The sequence below is a fragment of the Periplaneta americana genome, chromosome 16 (assembly GCF_040183065.1).
Source record: "Periplaneta americana isolate PAMFEO1 chromosome 16, P.americana_PAMFEO1_priV1, whole genome shotgun sequence".
NCBI classification, from domain to species: Eukaryota; Metazoa; Arthropoda; class Insecta; order Blattodea; family Blattidae; genus Periplaneta; species Periplaneta americana.
In genome coordinates this window covers 89,792,779-89,818,816 of record NC_091132.1, presented here as the reverse complement: position 1 = coordinate 89,818,816, position 26,038 = coordinate 89,792,779, and the positions used below count along the sequence as shown (strand labels likewise).

The following is a 26,038-nucleotide window of genomic DNA, read 5'->3' as shown; positions in this document are numbered from 1 at the left end:
GCAATAAACCTCCGGGTTCCTTAAAAGCCAGTAAGTAAGTAAGTACAGTATATTTAGTTGATTATGGAATAAACGACGTCGGGACAGTTAAGAAGTAGAAAGTGGACGCTGCAAGTAAGATTGCTGTTCTTCTTCTTCTTCTTCTTCTTCTTCTTCTTCTTCAGTCAACTGTCAAAAGACAGGTTTGAACTTCATAAGTAACACCAATAAGGCATCATCATGAGGCAAGTAGGCCAGAAGATAATGGGTAGGATGGCCAGTTCTCCCCCCCCCCCCAATGCATACATCGCCGCTTAGCTACATATTCCACTAATCAGACTTCAGACGCATACAAACAATTGTTCTTCCTCTAACACATATCGTCAAGTGAGATGTACTGCTTGATAATAGATATACATATGATATGTATATCAGCCAGAACCTCAATCAGAGGTAGCAAGTAAGATTGTGGAGTACAATTTATAATTATATTCTTTGATCAACGAATATTACAGGCATATCATTACGCACTAGCTGTGGGCGATAGTCCATAGTACTATTGATACTATCGGTAGTTTTGACTTAAACTGTCGAAAGTATTGATAGAAAAAGGGACAGTTATTCATAAAATTAGAAGGGTTTAAAACTGGAGTTGGGCACATGATTTCTTTTCAGAAGTAATTCAAATTATTCATTCAGACATTACGAATCGTTTCTAACGGATCATTTCTAACGATTCTTTCACGGTTCGTTCACAATTCGTTCCAGTCTGTGATTCTAGGATCAAGGTATTTGTTGAAATCGTAAATGAACGACTCACACGATACTTCCCTTTGCAACCAAGAGTAGAATATCTCCCATAGATGGCAGAGTAAGCCCGGGAAGGACACGGACTCTGGGGAAGGACAGAGTCGGTGTATATTGGAGAGTACTGCATTCTCGGCTGCGGTGGCCATATTTATCCTTGTTCGGCACAGAAGCATATATGCAGTAAATGCTAGAACGATGGTAATTAAAGGCACTATCTTACATGTTGGTGAGGTTTACTGAATACAGGAGACATGGATGTATAAAACGTATTGTCATAGTGAAATAACTCATTAGAGATAACACTTTATTATTTGTGTTGATTACACTTTATTATTTATGTTATGTCCATTTCAATAGGGATAAAATCAGCAATTTTCTACTGCAATTCTCATACCAGCACTTCGACTGTCACATTTAGCAGATTGTTGTAGTGCATTTGTTGTACAGGCAATTTTCTTAACAATAAATACATTCTATTTCTAAAATACAGTGATGATTTTTTCAAAAATATTATGACAAGTTGAGGACGTATGAGTTGAAGTGTTAATGAATAAAGACGTCAAAGTCTTTAGTGCCAACTCATTTTCTACCAACGTTTCACTTTTGTTTCTGAAAAATGTTTCTGCATTTAAGATTATATCAAACAGAGATACAAGTGACATTTCCTTATACGACTTGAGAGTCACTATTGTGCTAATAAAATGTAAGTTACTTATAGATTCATTCCTGTTATCAGTTATATAGATTCATTCCTGTTATCGGTTATAAGAGATGAAAAACGGTCTTCAAAAATACTGTATAACTTATTTTGTTTTACCGAATTTTGAACAATACTGATCCAATAAAAGAGCTTGTTGTTCACTCAAGTAAATGTTTTTCTATTTTCAGTTCAATTATAATTTATATAAATATCTCCCTGTGGTAGCAGAAACAATCTGACATTTTTATGACCTCTGAGAGCAGTGAACTGCACAACAACACGGCATTCTTCATGGAATATCACACTTGTCTTGTTCTCATGCGAGTCTTGCGTTGTACTGAGTCTCCTTAGGAGTAAATATGGCCTCTGCATTGGTATTTGTCACATCAAAAGAATGCGATACTCTCCAATATACACTTACTCTGGAGAAGGATGGAGTCCCTTTATAATGAGAGATGAGACATTGGATGGTCTCTGATTGGCTGGAATCAGTTTTCATGACTTACTAATCTATAAAATTGTACAAGACAGTGCTCCTTAATTATAATTTATAAACTCAACCTTACTCTCAAGTATTATTTTGCATTACACCCATATGGAACATGGGAGGGGTAAAAGTAGGAGGAAGAAGAATAAAGTGCATAAGATTTGCTGATGATATGGCGTTGTTAGGAGAAGAGGAGACGGTACTAAGGAATATGCTACTGGAGCTAAATGACAGCTGTAAGCAGTATGGGATGAAGATAAATTCAAACAAGACGAAGATCATGGATGTCGCAAGGTATACTTGCGAATTCTAAATGAGGCAGTAGAGCAAGTGAACAGCTTCAAATACTTGGGATATATTATAAGCAATAACATGAGCTACTGCCTGGAAGACGAAAAGAGGATAGCAATGGCAAAGGAAGCTTTTAATAGAAAAAGGAGCATCTGGGGACTTCTGGAAAAAGAACTAGGGAAGAGACTAGTGAAGTGTTTCGTGTGGCATTGTACGGAGCAAAAAACATGAACATAACGACGAGGTGAAGAAAAACGAATAGAAGCATTTGAAAAGTGAATATGGAGAAGGATGGAGCGTGTGAAGTCGACAGACAGAATAATAAATGAAGTTGTGTTGGAAAGAGTGGCTGAAGAAAGAATGATGCTGAAACTGATCAGAAAGAGAAAAAGGAATTAGTTGCATCACTGGTTGAGAAGAAACTGCTTACTGAAGGACACACTGGAAGGAATGTTGAACGGGAGAAGAGTTCGGTGCAGAAGAAGAAATGAGATGAAAGACGACATTAAGATATGTGGATCATATGCGGAGAATAGGGGGAAGGCAGAAAATAGCAAAGATTGGAGAAAGCTGGGTTTGCAGTGAAATACCCGTCTATGCACAGAACACTTACTGTGCTCCAACCACGAGAAAGTCTTTGCGGAATGAAACGCAGCGGGGTGATGCTGTGAATGAATGTTGATGTGAAAAGATATCATAAGTTCACACACGTGGGTACTCTTATCTCTATTGGCTAGCTCTCACAGCACAAAAAATAACACTGACACACACATATTTATACTACCCTAGTTACAAAATTAGATCACTGTTAATCTCCTGGTCTTTTAATCTCTCCATACAGGAAATAACATATGCAGGAGAGCGCATGGTTTTTAAACTGACGTTATAACGATAATATTATCTATCTACTTCGCTCCAATAGATGACACAATAGTAAGCACATTCCTTTCACGGTTGATCTCCTAGTCGGAGAACAGTATATATGTATCCCTATTTAACTACTACGCAAATTTCAGGGATAGTAGTTTATTTTACGACGCTTTATCAACATCTCCAGATTACTTAGCGTCTGAATGAGATGAAGATGATAATGCCGGTGAAATGATTCCGGGGTCCAGCACCAAAAGTTACGAAGCACTTGCTCATATTGGGTTGCGGGAAAACCCCGGAAAAAACCTGAACCAAGTAACTGGTCCCGAACGGGAATCGAACCCGGGCCACCTGGTTTCGCGGCCAGAAGCGCTAGCCGTTACTCCACAGGTGTGGGCAATTTCAGGGATATACTCATTATTTTTCATACTTAACTAAAGAAATCGAGGCTTTTGTTTGTACTTATCTGTATCATTACCAATAATACATCACAATGCCAATACGGCGGTTGCTGTCGTCTGCGATACTACGAACTTTTCTGTTGATTTTCGAGTTTCGTCATTTTTTTTCTGGTTATTATATGCTTATTTAAGTTGTGTTAACTCTCGCTAAGTGATTTAATATTTTATTTTATCCGTCTTAGTATTTATTTTATTATTATAAATATTTTTGTTTTATTATTATTATTATTATTATTATTATTATTATTATTATTATTATTATTATTGTTGTTACTATTATTTCTAACATCAACATTATTATTTGATCTCTGTAAAATTTATGTACACTATTGGGCTGTATCCGAGCACGAGCATATGCTCATTTCGGGTATATATTCATATTAGTGGCTTGTGCAGCAAATACTGCTGCAAACTAAGTTCGTTAGACGTTCAAATACAAATTTTTCAGATTTATTTTCAATGAAGAATACTTGTCTTTTTGATAGTTATTTACTTCCATAATAATGAAACATACTCCCTCTGAATGGATTTTTTTAGGCCAGATACTTTTTCTTGAACCTATCCAAATTCAGTTTTTGAGTTTGAACGCGAAAACGCAAGTATCAATGTCAGGACGATAGCAGTAGCTATAGTTAAAAAAATGTCAGGTTTGCTAAGCTTTCGAACAATAGCATTTTCGTTTAGCTGCTGCATGTAGAACTTGAAATGTAGAGCGTAAAATCATTTTATCCTAGTAAGAGATCTTGCTGAATTGATCTGGAGACTACAAAATTTTCTAGGCCTCTTATTTTATCAGTAAGTAATACCTTTTGGTCTTTCCTTAGGAACTGTAATTTTTGCTCTCTCTCTCTCTCGAGCCAATACTGAAGACAATGACACATATCAATATCTACACTACACCGCCATTAAGTATATGAAAAAATCCAACCCCACTGGGTTAATAAGTATAAAAATATTTGATTTTTAATAACATTATTATCTTACTTAAGTTTTGTAGTTATATATAGCAGCCACTCAGTAAATTATAGAAATGAAGATCTAAATTAAGATATTCTCTACATTTACTTACATAACCACAAAACGTTTCACTTTCATGTCATCAATATAGCATCAATATTATGTACAATTAATGAAAAATAGATACATCATGATATTAACTATAATAATATTTAATTTCTAATGGTAATAATGTCATCAAACCACCTCAAGTTTCGTAGATTTGAATATCCAGTACACAGCTGTACTCAGAAAATTATACACTGCAGAATCAGTTTTTAATAACAAATTGAATTGAGCTCTAAATATGTCGGCAATCCTGCAGGTCATGGCCTTCGTGTAATAGCCTATTGTTTATTGTAGTGTGTGTTTTGTTCTGAAATTCAGTCAAGTCGGCCGTGATTCAATAAAATTAGTTCTGAAAACTGACAACACATGGATTTTGGAAAATAGGAAAATTATGTAGGAAAATTGACATTTCACTGAAAACTACTACTTTTCCGAAAAACTTTGTATGCCAGGCATGAAAATGAGGGGTCACTCATTAAAATCCGTTCAGCCGTTTTCCCGTAATTTCCATTACCAGTTCAAATTATATATATATATAATTTCAAATGTAAATTGTGAATAAATTTGAATTTGAATTTGAATTTATCATACGTGCAGTACGATTCAGGAGGATTAGAAATCTGTGCTTATTGTGAGCTGTGTATTAGTGCGTCATCTCTGCTTGCTCGGTAGTATCCGGCACGGTTCGGAAATGACAACTGGCAGGTTACCTCAAACAAGTAAATAGAATCGTATTATTGGTTACGAGACCATGCCGATTTGTCGTTCATACCACGAATCGATTCTTACGATTCGGTATTAATAGACGTTCGAATGGGTGACTCGTTCACTCTACTTCAAACGAGACATGACTAATCCACTAGCTTCAGATATTTGCAGAGCTCAATTTCAACTGCGAACGGATAAAATTCATATGATATCCATGATTTTGAGCTGGTGTTGCAGAATTTTCTTCGAATTTCGTTTGATTTAATTCTTATCCGTATAACGTATCACAACGAAATGTCTGTAAAATATTTCAATTAAAGGCAAGTTGACACAAGTTATATTCTCGGAATACATAAAACGATGAAACAAGATAATAATTCTGAATAGAAATACAATTTAAATTTTATGTACAACTTTCTGTCTTATTATATTCTGACAACTGTCATGTACAGCATTTGTAGGTTTTGATCTGGTCTACCTAGATAGAACACAAAACCATGACTCATGTAAATGTGATTATCATCATAATCACCAGGGAACGGATTTATATGGACTAAAAATATATGAAATATGTAAATATATATGTAGTTATTTTTACCAAAATATGGAATTAAATATGGATTTTTACCAAAATATGGAATTAAATATGGACTTAAAATTATAAAAAAATGACTATGTACGTTAAATATTGGTACATTTTAATCAAACTAAACAAAAAATATAATGGACGTACCTTATCTTCCAATGTAGTTTCAACAAAACACAATTTTTATTGTCTGTTACCATAACAATAGGTTACAAACATTTCTTTCAAGTGCTGAAAAGTGAATCTTCTTCTATTGTCTCTGAGGATAGATTTATACTGACTAAAAGAGCGTTCGACGTCACAAGAAGTAACTGGTACATAATTCAATTTCACAATGTCTGCTGGGGATAAGTCCAAGTTAATCTTCACTGTTGATTCACCACTCATCACAGCAACAACCTTTTGTAGTTCTTCATATCCAGGGTTTTTTGAAAGTACAGTGTCCACCTTAGCTCTTACTGCATCTGCAACTTTACCTCTACCACGATTCAGTTGTTCCACAGTACTATTTATAATTTCAAAACTTTCAGATAGTGAAAGGTGCCTATTTTGGAGACTTTTGAGCGTTTTTATGATGCATGAAAATGTATGCTGAATGTGAGCTAAGTCATTCTTCACACTTATGTCACAGGTAACTGTTTTCGCAGTATCAATTGAGACTGCATCTTCAGAGTCCAATGCAAGGAGAACATTGTTAATAGAGTCTATATGTTCGGCATAATATTCAACTGCTTCTAGCCATGTACCCCATCTAGTTAAAATTGGCTTTGGTGGCAATGGAATTTCAGGGTACATTTCTTTCAACACGTTAACTCTACTGGGAGCTTTGAGAAATACTTTTTTCACTGATGAAATCAACAAATCTACTTTAGGGAAATTGTCTCTGACCACTTCTGCCACACGATGAAATGCATGCGCCACACAAGTAAAATGAGTCAATTTAGGATATACAACAGATAATGCTTGTCCAGCTTTGACCATATAAGGGGCAGCATCGCTAATAAAGAATAACACATTATCGTACATAATACCCTTTGGCCACAGGATACCCATAGCTTCGTTGAACAGTTTAACTATAGTTTTGTTATTGCACTTTTCTAGAACATCACAATGTAAAAGAATTCGTTCAGAATATTGTTCACTTAACAAACCGATAACTACATTACCAACAAGTCTACCTTCTTTGTCGGGAGTCTCATCAATGGAAACCCAAATTGAACTATCTTTAATTTCATCTCTTATCTTCTGTATTGTCTCATCGTAGATGGATGGAGCATACGTCTTCCTAAGTGTTGACTCATCCGGGATTGTATGTTGAGTATATTTTTCAAGGAATTCCCTGAAGACCTTATTCTTTAGTTTGTAGAGAGGAATATCAGCAGAGATGAGAGAACGGCACAGGTCGATGTTAAACTCAGATCTTACATTCGATGTTGTTGGTTGTGTTAAAAACAATTGTCTCTGCTTGGAATTTAGTTGTTTGTTGGCCTGATGTTTACTAGTTGTAATGTGTTGTTGCACCAGGAACTTTTGTGTAGATGATACTGCACACTGACACAAATTACAAAATAATATTTTATTGTCAGTTGATAAACCATCTTCTTTAAATTCTGAAATGTAACTTGTTAGTTTTGATTTTAAATTGACTGAATGACGTACTTTTGGCATATTTACCGTCTTTATAGTATGATTTACAAAACTGAACCTATGTGTACTCTGACTGGCATTTAACTGTTGAGCTGCACAACTGAAGTCTGTTAAAAATTTTAAATTAAATTAATACAGTTTTGTAACTTACTTTCCCATTGTTGATAGGACTGCTAATTTTCAAATAACTCTGATGTTAAAGGGATTACTGAACATGTGTTTAAATCTCTATTGTTGAAATGTATTTTTAAAAGTTAATGGAATTTTGTTTTGTTTTATTGTTAAACCTAATATAATATGGACTGTTTTATATGAAATATGGAAAATATATGGAAATTAACGAAAATATGTACTAAACTCTAAAATATGGAAAAATATGGAAAATAAAAGTAGGATTTTTCAACCCTACACATTGTGAAACATAAAGATAATGCAAAATATAAATTATATTAGCTTTATAAGTAAATATGTATTTACATATAAATCCTTTCCCTGATAATCACCATCATCAGGACATGAGCCGGTTGGCCCGTTTCATCTCCGTTGGAACAATATTGGTCTGCAGAGTAACATATTTTTGGGAATTCTATGATCCTCCATTCTTTCCAGATGTTCAAGCCACTTCTTCATCTAATATCCTCACTTCTCTTCTGATCACGTAACGTTACTCCAGCCACAGATGTAAGAAGGTACATTTTGGCAGACTAAATTTTTCTCTTGTTCTTTTTAGTTAAAGTCTAGTTCTTTGCACCATATGTTAATATAACTTAGAAGCTGCCATTGATTTGTAAAATATTGTGTTTCTCTTGATGTCTTAGTTTTCAATAATTTTCTTACTGTACCCACATATATATATATATATATATATATATATATATATATATATATATTCTTTATTCTAAATTGATGTTCTTCAAGTATGAAATATTGTAATATAATATATATAAGGTTCTAACTTGAATCAATAACTGAGGGATGTAAGTAAATAAAGGGACAATCGCCAAAAACATAGTTTTGAGATAATCAATAATATCTTAAAAAAACCTATTGGCCTATAACACAGTGTAGAAAAATATTGACTTAGAAATACTCTATAGGCATTGAAGCATGTATACAGCGTGTCCCATTTATCTTGTGCCCCTATTATAACTTTTTTGTTTGGATAGGTATTTGGAATTTTTGTTTTTGAGCGTTATGTTAGAACGAAGAGCTAACATGAGTGCAGAGATTTGGTGCATGTAACTGCTTAATAGTACAAGATACACGTGACGTCATCAATTTTTCAAATAGCACTACATACTTTAATCATGTTACATTGATTACACACATCAAGACGAGTTCAAAAATATATCACAATGTCACCTTCCTAATCAATAACAACAACAAAACGAAACAAAAACGTACTCCCAATGTGACAATGTTATGCTTTGAAAGTCACAGAAGATGTTCCAACATTCGAAGGCGTTCACCGAAAGACCGTATGACTGCCCGGCATGTTGCTGACTGAATGGACACACAAACCTGTTGAATGCGTTGCTGCATGTCGGCTGGTGTTGTCAGAATGTTCTGATACACACTGTCTCTTACAGTTCCCCACAGGAAGAAGTCGAGTGGCGACAGGTCCGGAGAACGTGCAGGCCACTATAGTGGATTGTGGCGTTGACAGTTATTGTGGCTTGTTTACATGTTAAGACAGCAAACACACAACACAAGACGTGTACGGACGTTAGTCGTCTTTCGTTTTGTGTAAGTTAATGCACAAGATGAATGGGGCACCACAACAAATGGCACGTTCTGATGGCATTCGTTTTGCATTTTTTGTTGTTATTGATTGGGAAGGTGACATTGTGATACATTTTTGAACTCGTCTTAATGTGTGTAACCAATGTAACATGATTAAAGTATGTAGTGCTATTTTAAAAATTGATGACGTCACGTGTGTATTGTACCATAATGTAGTTACATGCACCAAATCTCTACACTCGTGTTAGTACCCTCGTTCTAACATAACTCTCAAAAACAAAAATTCCAATACATATCCAAACAAAAAAGTTATAATAGGTGCAGAATATAAATGAGACGCCCTGTAGCCTATATTGTTACTGTAACTGGGTAAGTTGTAGTACAAAAAATGAAAATATTAGAAATAATAGTATAACAATTCAAGTCCCGTGGCATTCACATTAATAACGATGTAAGGATCACGATATGGTTTGTAACTACTTCACTAGGTCCTCAAAGAAGGGTTTATTTTCTTCCTTCAGACAGAGGATTATTTTAGTAAAGTCCCGTCTCTTGTCTTTAGACAGTCTTATTCCACCCTGAAGTGGTTCCAGTTGGAGCTGTTGAAGATCAGATTAGTTCACTTTCTTCTTTAAGATGTGGATTTCTTTGAACTCTTCAATATTATTCAAAGTTGAACGAATTTTGAATACCCCTAGTCTAGTCTTTCTGCTGTCTATCTCATCCACTGTGCTTTGTGCATTTAGTGGTGTTAATGTACTTTTCAAGTGCTTACTTCAAAAAATGTGTGTCTTGTATAATAGTCAGATGAAAGCTGTTGAGTATGGCTTCAACGATAAGTCAACACAGTTAGCCTCTTCCGTCTCTCAATCTAAGCAAACTCAAGATCGCAAGACATGAAAGAATCTCCTTTCACCAAGAACTCACGTTCTATTTCAGTAAAAAGCCTTTAGCCAGCGTTAGATAAACCCACAGAAAAATAATCATCTTATTTTTATTCTGCCCGCAGCAATTATCACTTCACATTACGAACTTCGTTTTCGAGTAAGTTTTGATGTAAATGCTTTGTGCACACAGGAAGCAATTTCGTTCCCACCCCTACCACATAACACTCCATTAGTTATGTACTGGAAAAAATAAGCCATTAGTATAACGAATAAGAAATTTAACCAAAACATATGTTCATTCATTCATTCATTCATTCATTCGTTCATGCATAGTGTTCTGCCCAAGGGCAGGTATTTCATTGCAAACCCAGCATTGTCCAATCTTTCCTATTTTCTGTCTTCCTCTTCGTCTCCTCATATGATCCATATATCTTAAAAATAATAATAATAATAATAATAATAATAATAATCATCATCATCATCATCATAACTCCATACGTAGATGAAATTATTGGGGATCATCAGTGCGGTTTTCGGCGTAATAGATCGACTATTGATCAGATTTTTTGTATTCGACAGATAATGGAGAAAAAATGGGAGTATAAGGGTACAGTACATCAGTTATTCATAGATTTCAAAAAGGCATATGACTCGGTTAAGAGGGAAGTATTATATGATATTCTTATTGAATTTGGTATTCCCAAGAAACTAGTTCGATTAATTAAACTGTGTCTCAGTGAAACATACAGCAGAGTCCGTATAGGTCAGTTTCTATCTGATGTTTTTCCAATTCACTGCGGGCTAAAGCAGGGAGATGCACTATCACCTTTACTTTTTAACTTCGCGCTAGAATATGCCATTAGGAAAGTTCAGGATAACAGGCAGGGTTTGGAATTGAACGGGTTACATCAGCTTCTTATCTATGCGGATGACGTGAATATGTTAGGAGAAAATACACAAACGATTAGGGAAAACACGGAAATTTCACTTGAAGCAAGTAAAGCGATCGGTTTGGAAGTAAATCTCGAAAACACAAAGTATATGATTATGTCTTGTGACCAGAATATTGTACGAAGTGGAAATATAAAAATTGGAGATTTATCCTTCGAAGAGGTGGAAAAATTCAAACATCTTGGAGCAACAGTAACAAATATAAATGACACTCGGGAGGAAATTAAACGCAGAATAAATATGGGAAATGCGTGTTATTATTCGGATGAGAAGCTCTTATCATCCAGTCTGCTGTCCAAAAATCTGAAAGTTAGAATTTATAAAACAGTTATATTACCGGTTGTTCTGTATGGTTGTGAAACTTGGACTCTCACTTTGAGAGAGGAACATAGGTTAAGGGTGTTTGAGAATAAGGTGCTTAGGAAAATATTTGGGGCTAAGCGGGATGAAGTTACAGGAGAATGGAGAAAGTTACACAACGCAGAACTGCACGCATTGTATTCTTCACCTGACATAATTAGGAACATTAAATCCAGACGTTTGAGATGGGCAGGGCATGTAGCACGTATGGGCGAATCCAGAAATGCATATAGAGTGTTAGTTGGGAGACCGGAAGGAAAAAGACCTTTAGGGAGGCCGAGGTGTAGATCGGAGGATAATATTAAAATGGATTTGAGAGAGGTGGGATATGATGATAGAGACTGGATTAATCTTGCACAGGATAGGGACCGATGGCGAGCTTATGTGAGGGCGGCAATGAACCTTCGGGTTCCTTAAAAGCCATTTGTAAGTAAGTAAGTAATAATAATAATAATAATAATAATAATAATAATAATAATAATGATTTATTTAACTGGCAGAGTTAAGGCCGTAAGGCCTTCTCTTCCACTCAACCAGCAAAAAGTATACATACAGATGTATCAACTTACAAAGATTTCAACAATTTGATTTAAATAAGAGCTACATGTATACAAGAGTTATTTACGAATTAAACCACAAAATACTATGAACTATTAATTAAACACTGAAATACAAACTATGTAGCAGAATTAAGCTAGAATACGTAGAATGTTAATATATTTCAAATAATGTTAGATAATAGAAAGAGATTATTATGGGACAATTTTGAAAATACAGCACTATCAGGATGCATGTCTAAAGGAAGGAGTAACAATGTAGACAGTGATAGTTTAAGTCAGTATGATTGGAGTGAAATGCTAAGAAGGTTATCTTTTAAGCTGTTTTTAAAAGTGTTTATTGTCTTGCAGCCCCTAATATTTTGTGACAGGGAATTCCATTGTAGCGAGGTGGATACTGTAAAAGATGATAATAACGAGATGTTCTATGAAGAGGTCTACATAACGCGCCACAGATAAGTGGTCTGGTATTTACGTCGTGGTTAGAGTATAGATAAGAGAAACGAGACGAAAGGTAATTTGGTGTTGAAGTGTGCAGAATTCGAAAGAGCAATGACAAGGAGTGTAAGGTTCTATGTTCTTTAAGTCGGAGCCGCGAAAGACTTGCGAAGGACAGTGATATGTGATCATATCGTCGGATGTTGCATATGTATCTGACGCAAATATTCTAAACTCGCTGTAAGTTGACTGACAGTTCAGAACTTAGGTCACTTAACAAAACGTCACAATAATCGAAATGCGGCATTACTAGGGTCTATCTTATGTCGTCTATCATCTGATATCTACTTCTGTTACGAACTCTTCTCCCGTTTACCATTCCTTCCAGTGCATTCTTCTCAGCCACGTGACCGAACCAACTACTTTTCATTGTATGTGAAATTTTATTCAGAAAATCACAAACTTCTCTTGCCTATTTAGGTGGTGCGCCTTCTACCTGGAACATCACGTTCATGTTGTCCTGTTGCCGATGTGATACGAAAAGTAAATGTGATCTGATTCTGATGTTGCATATCGCATAATACCTGACCACGTTGTACACTGTAGGGATAGAGTTTTCATTCATAAGATGTGTATGGCAAAATCAATGGTCTAAGGCTCTTCTTGGACTTGCTGTCATAGTAGCGCTAACAGCTGTTTCGATTTCGAGGTCACGTCTACGACCACCAGCGCAGACTCTGGCGTTTTAACAAAAATCTACTTTATTCAGACGTGTGATACCGTGACTTTATCGCAGCTCTCTGAACGTCACACTCAAGGCGGAAACGATGCGACGTAGAACTGATGCCACAATTTTAAATGTTGCAAAGAGCAACATATATTTTGCTAATTGTATTTTGTTTATCGTTGCTAAATGATGATCTGATAATTATTGTTTTGTTCGTAAAGGTAATGATAAAAACTCCTGTGTTTTAGCATGATATTGGAATTAAAATAACTTTGGTACATTAAGTTACATTACGTACTTGTATTCCAGTACGTTATATCACATTGCGTTATATTGTGTAAATTGTATTGTATTGTATTATATTGCATTACACTGTACTGTATTGTATTCTATTATATGCTACTGTATTGTATTACATTGTATTGTATTTTAATCTATTCTATCCTATTCTATTTTATTATACGAACTACGGTACGAATTGTTGCCGCAACTCCCACCCCCTCCCACCTACGTACCAGATTTCGGACTTCTTTCTTTTCCCAAAGCTCAAAACTCACTTGGCTGGAAAAGGAATTCTTTTTGGCGCTAGGGGAACTTCATTTAAGTTAACCAAAACCATTCTCCTTTCTCTTAAATTTTCTAATGAGAACATTAACAAAATTTGTCTAATGGTATAGAGAGATTCATTATCCATTTTACACAATCACTTGTATAATACTACGTAATATATATTTTTTTACTTCATTTCATTACTCTTCAACGTATTTTCATCTCATGTTTCTCCGAAATCAAATTGTACTTTATTTTTAAATTTATCATTGTTCCGTATTCTATCCGCAATCATATTGTATTTTTAATTTAACCTCTGCTTTGTATTCTAGATCCTAGTGGTCAGCTTAGATGTCGGCGAGATGTCCCAAATTGTGGAATTTGTGTGTGTCGTTAAAAGAAGAAGATATCGCAGCAGCAGAAGGCTTTTTGCAGACCTCGAGGAATATGTATACAAGGACGGCATAGAAGCATTGCAGCACCGGTTGATGAAGTGTGTGAATCTCATGGAGGATTATGTTGAGAAATGAGGATTGTTTGAGAATAATCCTTAGTTTAATTTCTATTTCAGACTATGAACTTTTTTAACAGCACTTGTAATAATTTATATATAGGCTATATTTTTTCTTCAATATCACATCTGATAATTCAACAGTATTTGTAGTTTTGTTTTTGTTACTGTGTAATTGAAGTATTACTATCACAGAATATTATGCTGGGTGTTCATTTCAAAGTGTGTCATGACGTCACTGTTGTTGGGTCACCGATTGGAAGCGAGTTTCAGCTTATATGTTAGAGAAGTTACCTATTATTTAAGGCGTTCTTCAATCTGAACTTGAGAACGTGTACGGTATAACTTGAACGTCGTAGCAACAGATGGCAGTCTGTGTGCTACCATAACCTCTTTCGAACTGTGTTTTGCGCCGACAAGTCGTACGCAGGGTATATGTTATCATCGGTTGCGTACGTAACATTCCACAACACAAATCAAATGCTCCGTGTCCATGTTGACCGTCGAAGTTAATGTCAACAAATACAAGTAATCGTCTTAACCCTCTCCCCATATCCCGACAGTACGTATTTCCAAACAGTTCACATTCCTGCCACTATCGACGTTACCGTACGTATCGGTACGTACTCTTCAGAATGAACTTCGTACTTGCTAGGCAACTTCTCTGCCTCATAGGTTATACACCTATGCGGAAGTGTAGGAAGATTGAATTCTCTAGGCTCATCGGCTAGCCACATGACGGCATACAGCGAGCCATGACACATTTTGAACTGAACACCCAGTAGTATCTTCACTTTTCAGCTAAAAGTCGTTAACGTTTTTCAAAATTCTGTTGTTAAGAGTTATTTCGGCTGTTTCTTAATTTTAAATGTACATGAAAAAATACTGAAATGGTATAAGAACTTTAAAAGTTTTGTGAATAAAATGTTAATTTAATTCACTTTCTGATAATGTTGCCATTAAAGATTAAAAATAGATATGTTACTTCACAGTACTCAGGTGCTTACCTCTCTTCGAAGGCCGGTGCCCATCATTGCGCCGTCCACAGAGACGAATACCAATCTCTGCTTACCATCGTCTATGATGAAGGCTCTAGAAAACTGTCGTGTGTGAAGTCCTTTGCCTTTCTGATCCACTTTGCCGTAGCCCATCTGAAAGCGATAAATACAGACATTATTAATTGATATTTTTAGTTTAAGGTATGTGGTATGTCACAGCCGAAATCGACGACCAGCCAACTGGCGAAAGGATTGTACAGTTCTAGATCTAAACAAATGAACTGGAATATTTGCAGAATACAGTACCTTACATGTAATAATCATTTCGAGATTTGATCAACGAGTTCGAGACTGGAGATAGAGTACGCTTTACCCTATACTGGGTGTTCATTTCAAAGTGTGTCATGATGTCACTGTTGTGAGTCAGCGATTTGAAGCGAGTTTCAGCTTTTATGTCAGAGAAGTTGCACTGATCAAGGCGTTCAATCTGAACTTGAGAACATGTAATAATAATAATAATATAATAATAATAATAATGATTTATTTTAGCTGGCAGAGTTAAGGCCGTAAGGCCTTCTCTTCCACACAACCAGCAAAAAGTGTATATACATATGCATGAACTTACAAAGAATTCAACAAATTGATTTAGATGAGAGTTACATGTATACAAGAGTTATTTACGGTATAACTTGAACATCGTAGCAACAGATGGCGGTCTGTACTGTCTGTGTACTACCATAACCTCTTTCGAACTGTGTTTGTGCGGGCAAGTCGTACGCAGGGTATTTGTTATCATCGGTTGCGTACGGCAACATTCCACAATACAAATCAAATCCTCCGTGTCCATGTTGACCGTCGAAGTTAATGTCAACAAATACGTAAGTAATCGTCTTAACCCTCTCCCCATATCTCGACAGTAAGAAAAAAACCCACCTCAGTACATGTTTCCAAACAGTTCACATTCCTGCCACTACCGGTGTTACCATACGTATCGGTAAGTACTCTTCAGAATGAACGCCGTACTTGCTAGGCAACTTCTCTGACACATAGGTACATCTCTGAGGAAGTGTAGGAAGAGTTAATTCCCTAGGCTCATCGACTAGCCACATGACGGCATACAGCGAGCCATGACATACTTTGAACTGAACACTCAGTATATTATTTATTATATTAAATCACTTTATATTAGTATTTTGTAACTCTATAGTGGGAGCATTTCTGCATAGTTCATAAATAAGTTTTTTTTACATATATATATATATATATATATATATATATATATATATATATATATTGATTTTAATCAGAGAAAATAAGTAAACAATAAAAATACGAGAAATTAATGTTAAATGTAAGAAATGAACGAATAATTCAATAACTCACAAATTACACATTAATTAATACCTTCTATAATATACGATTATTATAAGGCAATGAATGAAAATAGAGACGACGAAAACAAGATGATGAGACATTGTGAAAATGGAATACTTACCCACCTGAAACATTCATTCCTCTTAATATCCAGTTTCATTTATAGTTTGAAATAATAAATAACTAGGTAAAGAACTATATCTCAGGAAATAATTCCTTTCCGACAGGGACGATTTCTGACTTTCGTTAATTAAATTTAACCGCTACTCTACCGCGGGCTCCCACATAAATTAAACTTTGCCTAAATTGTCTTCAGGTGAGAGTAGACACAACTGTTAGAAAAACATATGTGGGAGCTTCAAACAGGAACATATGTGTATAATGTAGAAAAAACAATTGGAATTTATGTAAGTGTATAATTAAATACAAGGTCCGGTAGAATGATCTCCCCGATTTGAATTGGCAGTCATACAGGTTTCTTGAAAGTTGCGCTTGAGTGGCATATATCTTTGAGCAGCACAAGCCATGTCATTTCAGTTAATATCATGGCGTGGACAGGTGAACATCGTGCATTTTGTTGGGCATTTTTTAAAAATGGTGATTGTGATTGCAACGCTGTGGAAATTTCGTACTCATTTTAGGATAGATCGACACGAAAGAATTCGTAATAAGAAAACCCTACTGATTTTATTTATTTATTTATTTACTTATTTACTTAAGTTTATTCATTCATTCATTCATTATTTTATTTATTTATTTATTTATTTATTCATTCGTTTAGTCATTTATTCATTCATTTAGTCATTCATTCATTCATTTAGTCATTCATTCATTCATTTAGTCATTCATTCATTAATTTAGTCATTCATTCATTAATTTAGTCATTCATTCATTAATTTAGTCATTCATTCATTCATTTAGTCATTCATTCATTCATTCGTTTATTTATTTATTTATTTATATTAGTGAGAAACGTCAGACAAAAGGTTCAACTTTCAAAGAGACGTCGCTACATTCGAGCTCCTGAGAATATTGCAGCAGTGAGGTATGCTGTTACCACATCTCCACGACGTTCAGCCATTAAGCATGTTATGGAATTGAGAATATCTGATCGGAGTGTCACGAATCTTACACTTACAGTAGACCTCAAGTTCCATTCCTACAAAGTTATGGTGGTTCAGGAATTTCGACAACGGTACAGGCTCAACCGCCAAGATGCTTGCGAGACCATATTAGAAAATGTTCCAGGCGATACTGTTATGCTCATTAATGATTAAGCTCATTTTCATTTGTCGGGCTGCGTCAGCAAAAAAACACTCCATATTGGTACCCAGAAAACCCTCGAGAAATGCATCAGCGACTTCCCCATAGCAAGCGTGTTACTATTTTGTGTGCTGTTGCACAATCCGGAGAATTAGAGCCAACTTGAGGAAGAAGGACGCACAGTCACTGTTTCAGGAGTGTATAGCTCGTGAGAGCAAGCATTTGGACGATATTATCTTTAAAACAAAGTGACGTCAAAATGGCAAACATTCTTCTGTAAGACGGTAAAATAAAACTTTTAATGGGATCTATGTTGCTCTTATTATTTATTTTTCTAATCGGGGAGATCATTCTGCCCTACCGTATATATTCTAAGAAGTATGGCATCTGAATGGTACTCGTATGTAAAATATATGGACGACTACAACTTACCGTTTGATCGTAATAAATAAGTGCAGAAACCAATGTTTTTCCACGTCAGCTTTTCAAGAAAAATTATTCAAAATACTGGTGTGAGAGCATGTTTCAGGACACATTGTTACAGCAAGTAATTTATCTTCCCTCGCCCAATAGAACTCAGCCTTTAGGGGAAATATATGAAGGGTTTAGAGCCATAGTGGTCCAAGCGCCATTTATTAAAAACGGAGAAAACAAGAGTTAAAGTTAAATGAATACACTAGCTTAATGAAGATTGATATATTATTTAGTTTTAATGTATTTGTTTTATATTACTTGCTATATGTTTCCATTGAATTAACGTAATGACTTAATATTAACCCTTGTTTTCTACGGTTTTAGTAAATGGCGCTTGGCCCACTATGGTTCTGAACCCTTCATATCACATTGGAACCTTTGTATAGATGCGGCTGAGAGTTCATACAAGCTCGGTTTCACAGCATTTAACTCTTCCGTGTCACAAAATAGGAATTCGGTGGTAGGATCACGCATTGGAAACTAATTCATTGATGCAGACAAATTGTTTCCGTCCAGTAGTTTTCGTATCGAATCCGTGAAACCAAAACAACGCCAACACAACGCATGTACTACAAATAAACGTTTAAATGAAGGCAGATCTGAAAAGCGCTGTTACTTCACAGGTAAGTCAAACAACTGTAGTAGCTCTGTGCGGTATCATTGATTTAGGTAGACAATTCTGTATTTAACGCTGCACCGATAATTCTTTTTGTTACCAGTACTTCCTAACGCCACCAGATCGTAGCCGACTAAGATCTTCATGGACTCTCTGTGAAACAGTGTAAAGATTTCCACTTCTAAAGTAGAGATAGCATAAAAAACAAATGGAGTTTGACTATCGGAAACTGAAGAGTTTCATAAATATAAATAAAAACAGACTTGTTTCTACGATGAAAGAGTAATGGAACGGAGAAAAATTCTCTCCGGCAACGGGATTTGAACCCGGGGTTTCAGCTTTACGTGCTGAAGCTTTATCCACTAAGCCACACCGGATTCGACGCCGGGGTGGAATCCGGTGTGGCTTAGTGGATAAAACGTCAGCACGTAGAGCTCAAAACCCGGGTTCAAATCCCGGCGCCGGAGAGAATTTTTCTCCGTTCCATTATTCTTTCATCGTATTATAACGCAGAATATCTGCATGGAAATATCATATGTACTTCGGTACACTATAATAATATATATGATATGCGTAAATCACTTCGTGATTTAAGACGGCGCTTATTCCGTCGGATCCCGGCCAACTAGTCACTCACTACGAGTGCACCTCAGCACATGTGTGGACTTCGGTCCTAGGTTCATAGATACCTATGACGTAGTGCAGAGGGCGGCCACTAGAGGGAACCCAAGAGTTGGAACTTAAAACTGAGACGATTCTTCCGACGCCGGGGTGGAATCCGGTGTGGCCTAGTGGATAAAGCGTCAGCACGTAGAGCTGAAAACCCGGGTTCAAATCCCGGCGCCGGAGAGAATTTTTCTCCGTTCCATTACTCTTTTATCGTATGATAACGCAGAATATCTGCATGGAAATATCATATGTGCTTCGGTACACTATAATAATAATATATAGACTTGTTTCTGTTTTTATGATTCTGTATTCAAAGTCTTTCGCATAATGCATTTTTTTTAATTTTGAACAGAGTTTTCTTTCACAACACACCTTTACCATAATAAGGACCTATAATAAAGAAATGTTATACAATAAAGAAGGACTGGGATATGAGTTACGACAATTTTTTGTGAGAATGCGGGTACAAACGGTTGGAAAATTTAAAATATACAGATGAAAAGGCAGCTTATAATATACTAGTAGGATAGGGTAGGAAATAAACATCCATAAACGACATAACACATTATTCCTTGAAAGGATACAGCATGTGCACGTGCTACTTGAAAGGGCAGTTTCTGTACAAGTGGGGTTCAAACATTCATAAACGAGAGAACAGCATGCTACTCGTGTTTATGGCATATATATACACTGCCGAGCAAAAAAACGCAACACTTGAATAAATTTGAAATAGCAATACGTAATACAAATTATAACATTTCTGTGTGCTTCTATGGACCTGTTTGTGTTAGGCAAGTGTTGATTCATGTTTTAGGAAGAAAAGTATACCCATTGGCCCGTTTTTGACACCCTCTTTGCCACTTCCTGTCCCGTACTGTATATTTACTGCTGTGAAATTAAAATTTACAACCCTAAACCCAAGCAGCTAAAACAAAGTTACTACACTATAGTTTTTTTTTTTTTTTGCTTATAATGGAATTCTGTGATAATTAACTCAGTTTTAAACAACATGTAAGAACGTTAAGATGACGTTAAGCCCCATGAACGCCGCAAGAGCAATCGCGTTGGTAGAGGATGACCGTTGTTTAAGTTATGTGACTCAGGTGTTGCATACAACTCCGTCGACAGTTTCACGTACAGTGCAAAGGTACAGGGAGCTCGGTTCATATTCTCGAAGACCGGGAATGGCAGGAAAAGGTCAACTTCTTGCTATAGATGGCCAGTTCTTGCGCCTTCAAGTGCTGCGTAACCGCCACATCACTACGGTCGAAGCCAGAAATCGACTAGACTAAGTGCAAGGTGTGAATGTCAGTGAGTGGACTGTGAGGAGGAGGTTACATGATGCTGGCCTGATCTCCAGAAGATCTGCCCCTGTCCAGAACTTACAAGACAACAACGTCAAGCCCGCTTACAATTTTCAAGGGAACATCAGGAATGGGCTGACGAACAGTGGGGAACAGTTTTGTCCTCAGATGAGTCCCGATTCTGCCTCAGATCCCAAGATGGAAGAGAAAGAATGTGGAGGAAGACTGGAGAAAGGTATTCTCCATGCAACTTTTCATCAAGGACAGCATTTCAGTGCTGGTTCAGTGATGGTGTGGACAGACATCAGTTTGACTTCACGAACGAACCTTGAAGAAATTCTTGGGCTACATGTTCTTCCTTTTGCATAATTTATTGGTAACATTTTCGTACTCATGCAGGGCAATACACGTCCTCGTGTGGCGCGATATGTCCTCCAGGACCTCAATGAAGTAGGGATCCAACTCATGCAATGGCCGTCACGCAGTCCGGATCTTAACCCAATTGATCATCTGTGGGACATTTTAGGAAGGAATGTCCGTCAACATGCTCCAGATACTCTTCAAGAGCTACGGGGCCGTGTATGCAACACGTGAGCCACATAAAGTAAGCTGCGGTCATCTTTTTCCAACATGACTGCTCTAGCGGCGTTCTCGGGGGTTAACGGTATTTTAACTCTCTTACATGTTGTTTAAAACTGAGTTCAATATCACAGAATTCCATTAAACACAAAAAAGAAAACAATAGTGTTGTAACTTTGTTTTGGCTGCTTGTGTTTACGGTTGTAAATTTTAATGGCACAGCAATAAATATAGGATGAGGGACAAGAAATGGAAAAGAGGGTGTCACAAATCACCCAATGAGTATATTTACCTTCCCAAAACATGTATTAACACTTGCCTACCATAAACAGGTCCATAGAAGCACACAGTAATGTTATAATTTGTATTATGTTTTGATATTTCAAATTTATTCAAGTGTTGCGGTCTTTTTTTTTGCTCGGCAATGTGTGTATATATATATATATATATATATATATATCCACCCTAAAAACCCATCGGGTCACAGTCATTCTACATGGAACTGCATTACGTATTACTCGTAACTACGCGTAACATCATTCGCTTTGCGATAACCATATCATACTGTCATCCCTGTAGTGATTCGATCACATATTTTTACTATGGATGTACGGCACAGCTGTCGAATAACAACTGAAATCACAGTGCATTCTGTATGAAAACCATAGGTCACACTGCCATCTAGTTATGCGACCATATACTATAAGATAATAGATAAGCCCTCTAAGAGAATGTCAACTACTGGAAACTTTACAAGTTTATTATATATGCCTTTGTTTTTTAAGTGTTACAATGAATTATTCCAGTCCTGCTCTCCCCAGGTGTCATATCAGCCCATAATAAAAGTACATGAAACTGTATGATCGCGTGAAATATTGTAAGACAGTTATCAAAAAAAATACATAAAAATCGGAGATTTATCCTTCGAAGAGGTTGAAAAATTCAAATACCTTGGAGCAACAGTAACAAATATAAATGACACCCGGGAGGAAATTAAACGCAGAATAAATATGGAAAATGCCTGTTATTATTCGGTTGAGAAGCTTTTATAATCTATCTGCTGTCAAAAAATCTGAAAGTTAGAATTTATAAAACAGTTCTATTACCGGTTCTTCTGTATGGTTGTGAAACTTGGACTCACTTTGGGAGATGAACAGAGATTGAGTGTTTGAGAATAAGATTCTTAGGAAAATATTTGGGGCCAAGAGGGATAAAGTTACAGGAGAATGGAGAAAATTACAAACTGCAAAATTGCAAGTATTGTTTTCTCCACCTGACATAATTAGGAGCATTAAATCCAGACGTTTGAGATGGGCAGGGCATGTAGCACGTATGGGCGAATCCAGAAATGTATATAGTGTGTTGGTTGGGAGATCGGAGGGAAAAAGACCTTTGGGGAGGCCGAGACGTAGATGGGAGGATAATATTAAAATGGATTTGAGGGAGGTAGGATATAATGATAGAGACTGGATTAATGTTGCACAGGATAGGGACCGATGACGGGCTTATGTGCGGGTTCCTTAAAAGCCATTGGCAAGCAAGTAAGTATAAATAATAAAGTCTTTAAAATGTTGCCGATACGAGTGCGTATAGAGAAGCCAGTAAAATGAAATTGTATCGGATATGTCCTAACATTTATCTAGTTTATTTCAAATCATTTCAATTCACGAGCGGTAGACTATTAAATAAACAGCCAATAACACGGATGCGGTGGACGTATGCCACAAGCACAGTCATTTCTGTCGCAGAGCAGGAGGAAATAGAGTGGTTTAAAATTTTAAAAGGAGTGCGCAGATACTGGATTCTGCTAAACATTGCTGGAACTGTACTCTTTATATTCCTTCACTCGCAAACTGTTCACAAAATACGCTGCAATATTGTTCCTCTGCAACTGCTAGTACATATGAAATATAGCCCTAACACTCATACATAGTTTACATAGAGATGAGTACCAAGCAAGATCGCCTGAAATAGCGGCATCTAATCTAATAGCTTTGAATATTCGGTGGCATATGTTCAAGGCTAACACAGTTGGCTCCATGAACACGGCGCTCACATTTGAATACAGTGGAACAAAAACAAACTTCTCCCAAGCGGCTATGCCTAAAACCATAAAGACGAACAGTGGACTGCAGTGTCCCGTTCTTTCAAGCAGCACTAACATATTCTCCGGTATGCCTAAATAGTTCGGCAAAATTCGCGAAGACAAATTATGATCTCAGTTCACACATCTATCCGTTCTTAATTTTGTATGAATTCTAACTCTTATTACAACACAACAGCGAATTTCTAAGCACTTTTTATTATTATTGTTATTATTATTATTATTATTATTATTATTATTACTATTACTATTACTATTACTATTACTATTATTACTATTGTTACTATTACTATTATTACTGTTATTATTATTATTGTTATTACTATTATTATTGCTATTGTTATTAATTATTATTATTATTAATTATTGCTATTATTATTACTATTATTATTATTATTATTACAATTATTATTAATATTACTATTATTATTATTACTACTATTATTACTGCTACTATTATTATGAATTATTACTATTATTATTAATTATTACCATTATTATTACTATTATTATTATCATTATTACTATTATTATTACTATTATTATTACTATTATCATTATCATTATCATTATCATTATTATTATTATTATTATTATTACTACAGTATTACACAATATAATTCAGAAGAGCAATAGAACATATCTGGTTGTGGGAATATATTATAAACATTGCAAAATCTGCTAATAAATAATTTATCATTATTAATTATTACTTACAAATGGCTTTTAAGGAACTCGGAGGTTCACTGCCGCTCTCACATAAGCCCTCCATCGGTCCCTATCCTGAGCAATTTTAATCCAGTCTCTATCATCATAACCTACCTTCCTGAAATCCATTTTTATATTATCCTCGAATCTATGTCTCGGCCTCCCCAAAGGTCTTTTCCCCTCTGACCTCCCAACTAACACTCTATATGCATTTCTGGATTCACCCATACGTGCTACATGCCTTGCCCATCTTGAACGTCGGAATTTAATGTTCCTAATTATGTCAGGTGAAGAATACAATGCGTGCAGTTCTGCATTGTGTAGCTTCCTCCATTCTCCTGTAACTTCAAACCCTCTCTGCCCCAAATATTTTCCTAAGAACCTTATTCTCAAACACCCTTAATCTGTGTTCCTCTCTCAAAGTGAGAGTCCAAGTTTCACAACCATACAGAACAACCGGTAATAGGACTGTTTTATAAATTCTAACTTTCAGATTTTTTGACAGCAGACTAGATGACAAAAGCTTCTCAACCGAATAATAACAGGCATTTCCCATATGTATTCTGCGATTAATTTCTTTTCGAGTGTCAATTATATTTGTTCCTTGAATTTTCAAAGTACTTGAATTTTCCCACCAAATTATTATTATTGTTATTATTATTATTATTATTATTATTATTACTACTACTACTACTACTTTACCCTACTTCTAATTGTATTAGTAACAGAAGTAGTAAGAGTAATAGCTAATATAGTAGTAGTAATAGTAGGAGTAGCAATATCAGTAACGATAATACTGAAAGTAGTAATAATAGTAATGGCAATAGTAATAGTAGTAACAGTAACAGCAGTAGTAATAGTAATGGCAATAGTAATAGTATTAGTAACAATAATAGCAGTATTAATAGTGATCGTAGTAGTAATAATTGTAGTAACAGTACCAGTAGTAATAATAGTATGAGTAGCAATAGCAGTAACGATAGTAGTAAAATCAGTAATAATAGTAATGGTGATAGTAATACGTAGTAGTAGTAACAGTAATAGCAGTAGTAATAGTAATGGTAGTAGTAATAGTAGTAGTAGCAGTAGTAGTAGTAGTGGTAATAGAGTAGTAGCAGTAGTAATAGTAGTAGTAGTAGTAGTAGTAGTAACAGTAATAGCAGTAGTAATAGTAATGGCAGTAGTAGTAGTAATAACAGTAATGGCAGTAGTAGTAGTAATAACAGTAATAGTAGTAGTAGTAGTAATAGTAATATCAGTAGTAATATTAATAGCAGTAGTAGTAGTAGTAGTAGTCGTAGTAGTAGTAGTAGTAGTAGTAGTAGTAGTAGTAACTAAACACAACCAGTAGCGAATAGCGTATGGATGTCATTTCCGATTGGCTCTGCAATTAATGACGTAACAATAGCGTTAACCAATTTATAGAGTAGTTGAGTAAGAAAACTCTCTACTGGCATCGGTCTATTTCTCCTACCTCAGAAATACAACGCTCACAATTCCCGGCGTTTCTGGACAGTGATCTAGCAGGGCTGCTGGAATACTGTATGTGCCCTTTGCCGTAAGGCAGACTGTAATTCCAGCTCCACGGTATTCTAGCACATTGCAGAGAAAGTGTTTGGCGG

At 35.8% G+C, this 26,038-nt stretch overlaps 1 protein-coding gene across 4 annotated transcripts in view; it reads right to left on the bottom strand.

Annotated features, from left to right (window-relative positions):
• The window catches only part of CDase (neutral ceramidase), a 440,785-nt gene that overhangs the window by 160,222 nt on the left and 254,525 nt on the right, over positions 1–26,038 (bottom strand). For all 4 annotated transcript variants that reach the window (XM_069812523.1, XM_069812522.1, XM_069812521.1 and 1 more), the window contains exon 3: positions 15,335–15,478. In XM_069812523.1, the coding sequence (XP_069668624.1) occupies positions 15,335–15,478 (144 nt within the window). The remainder of the gene's footprint in view (positions 1–15,334; positions 15,479–26,038) is intronic.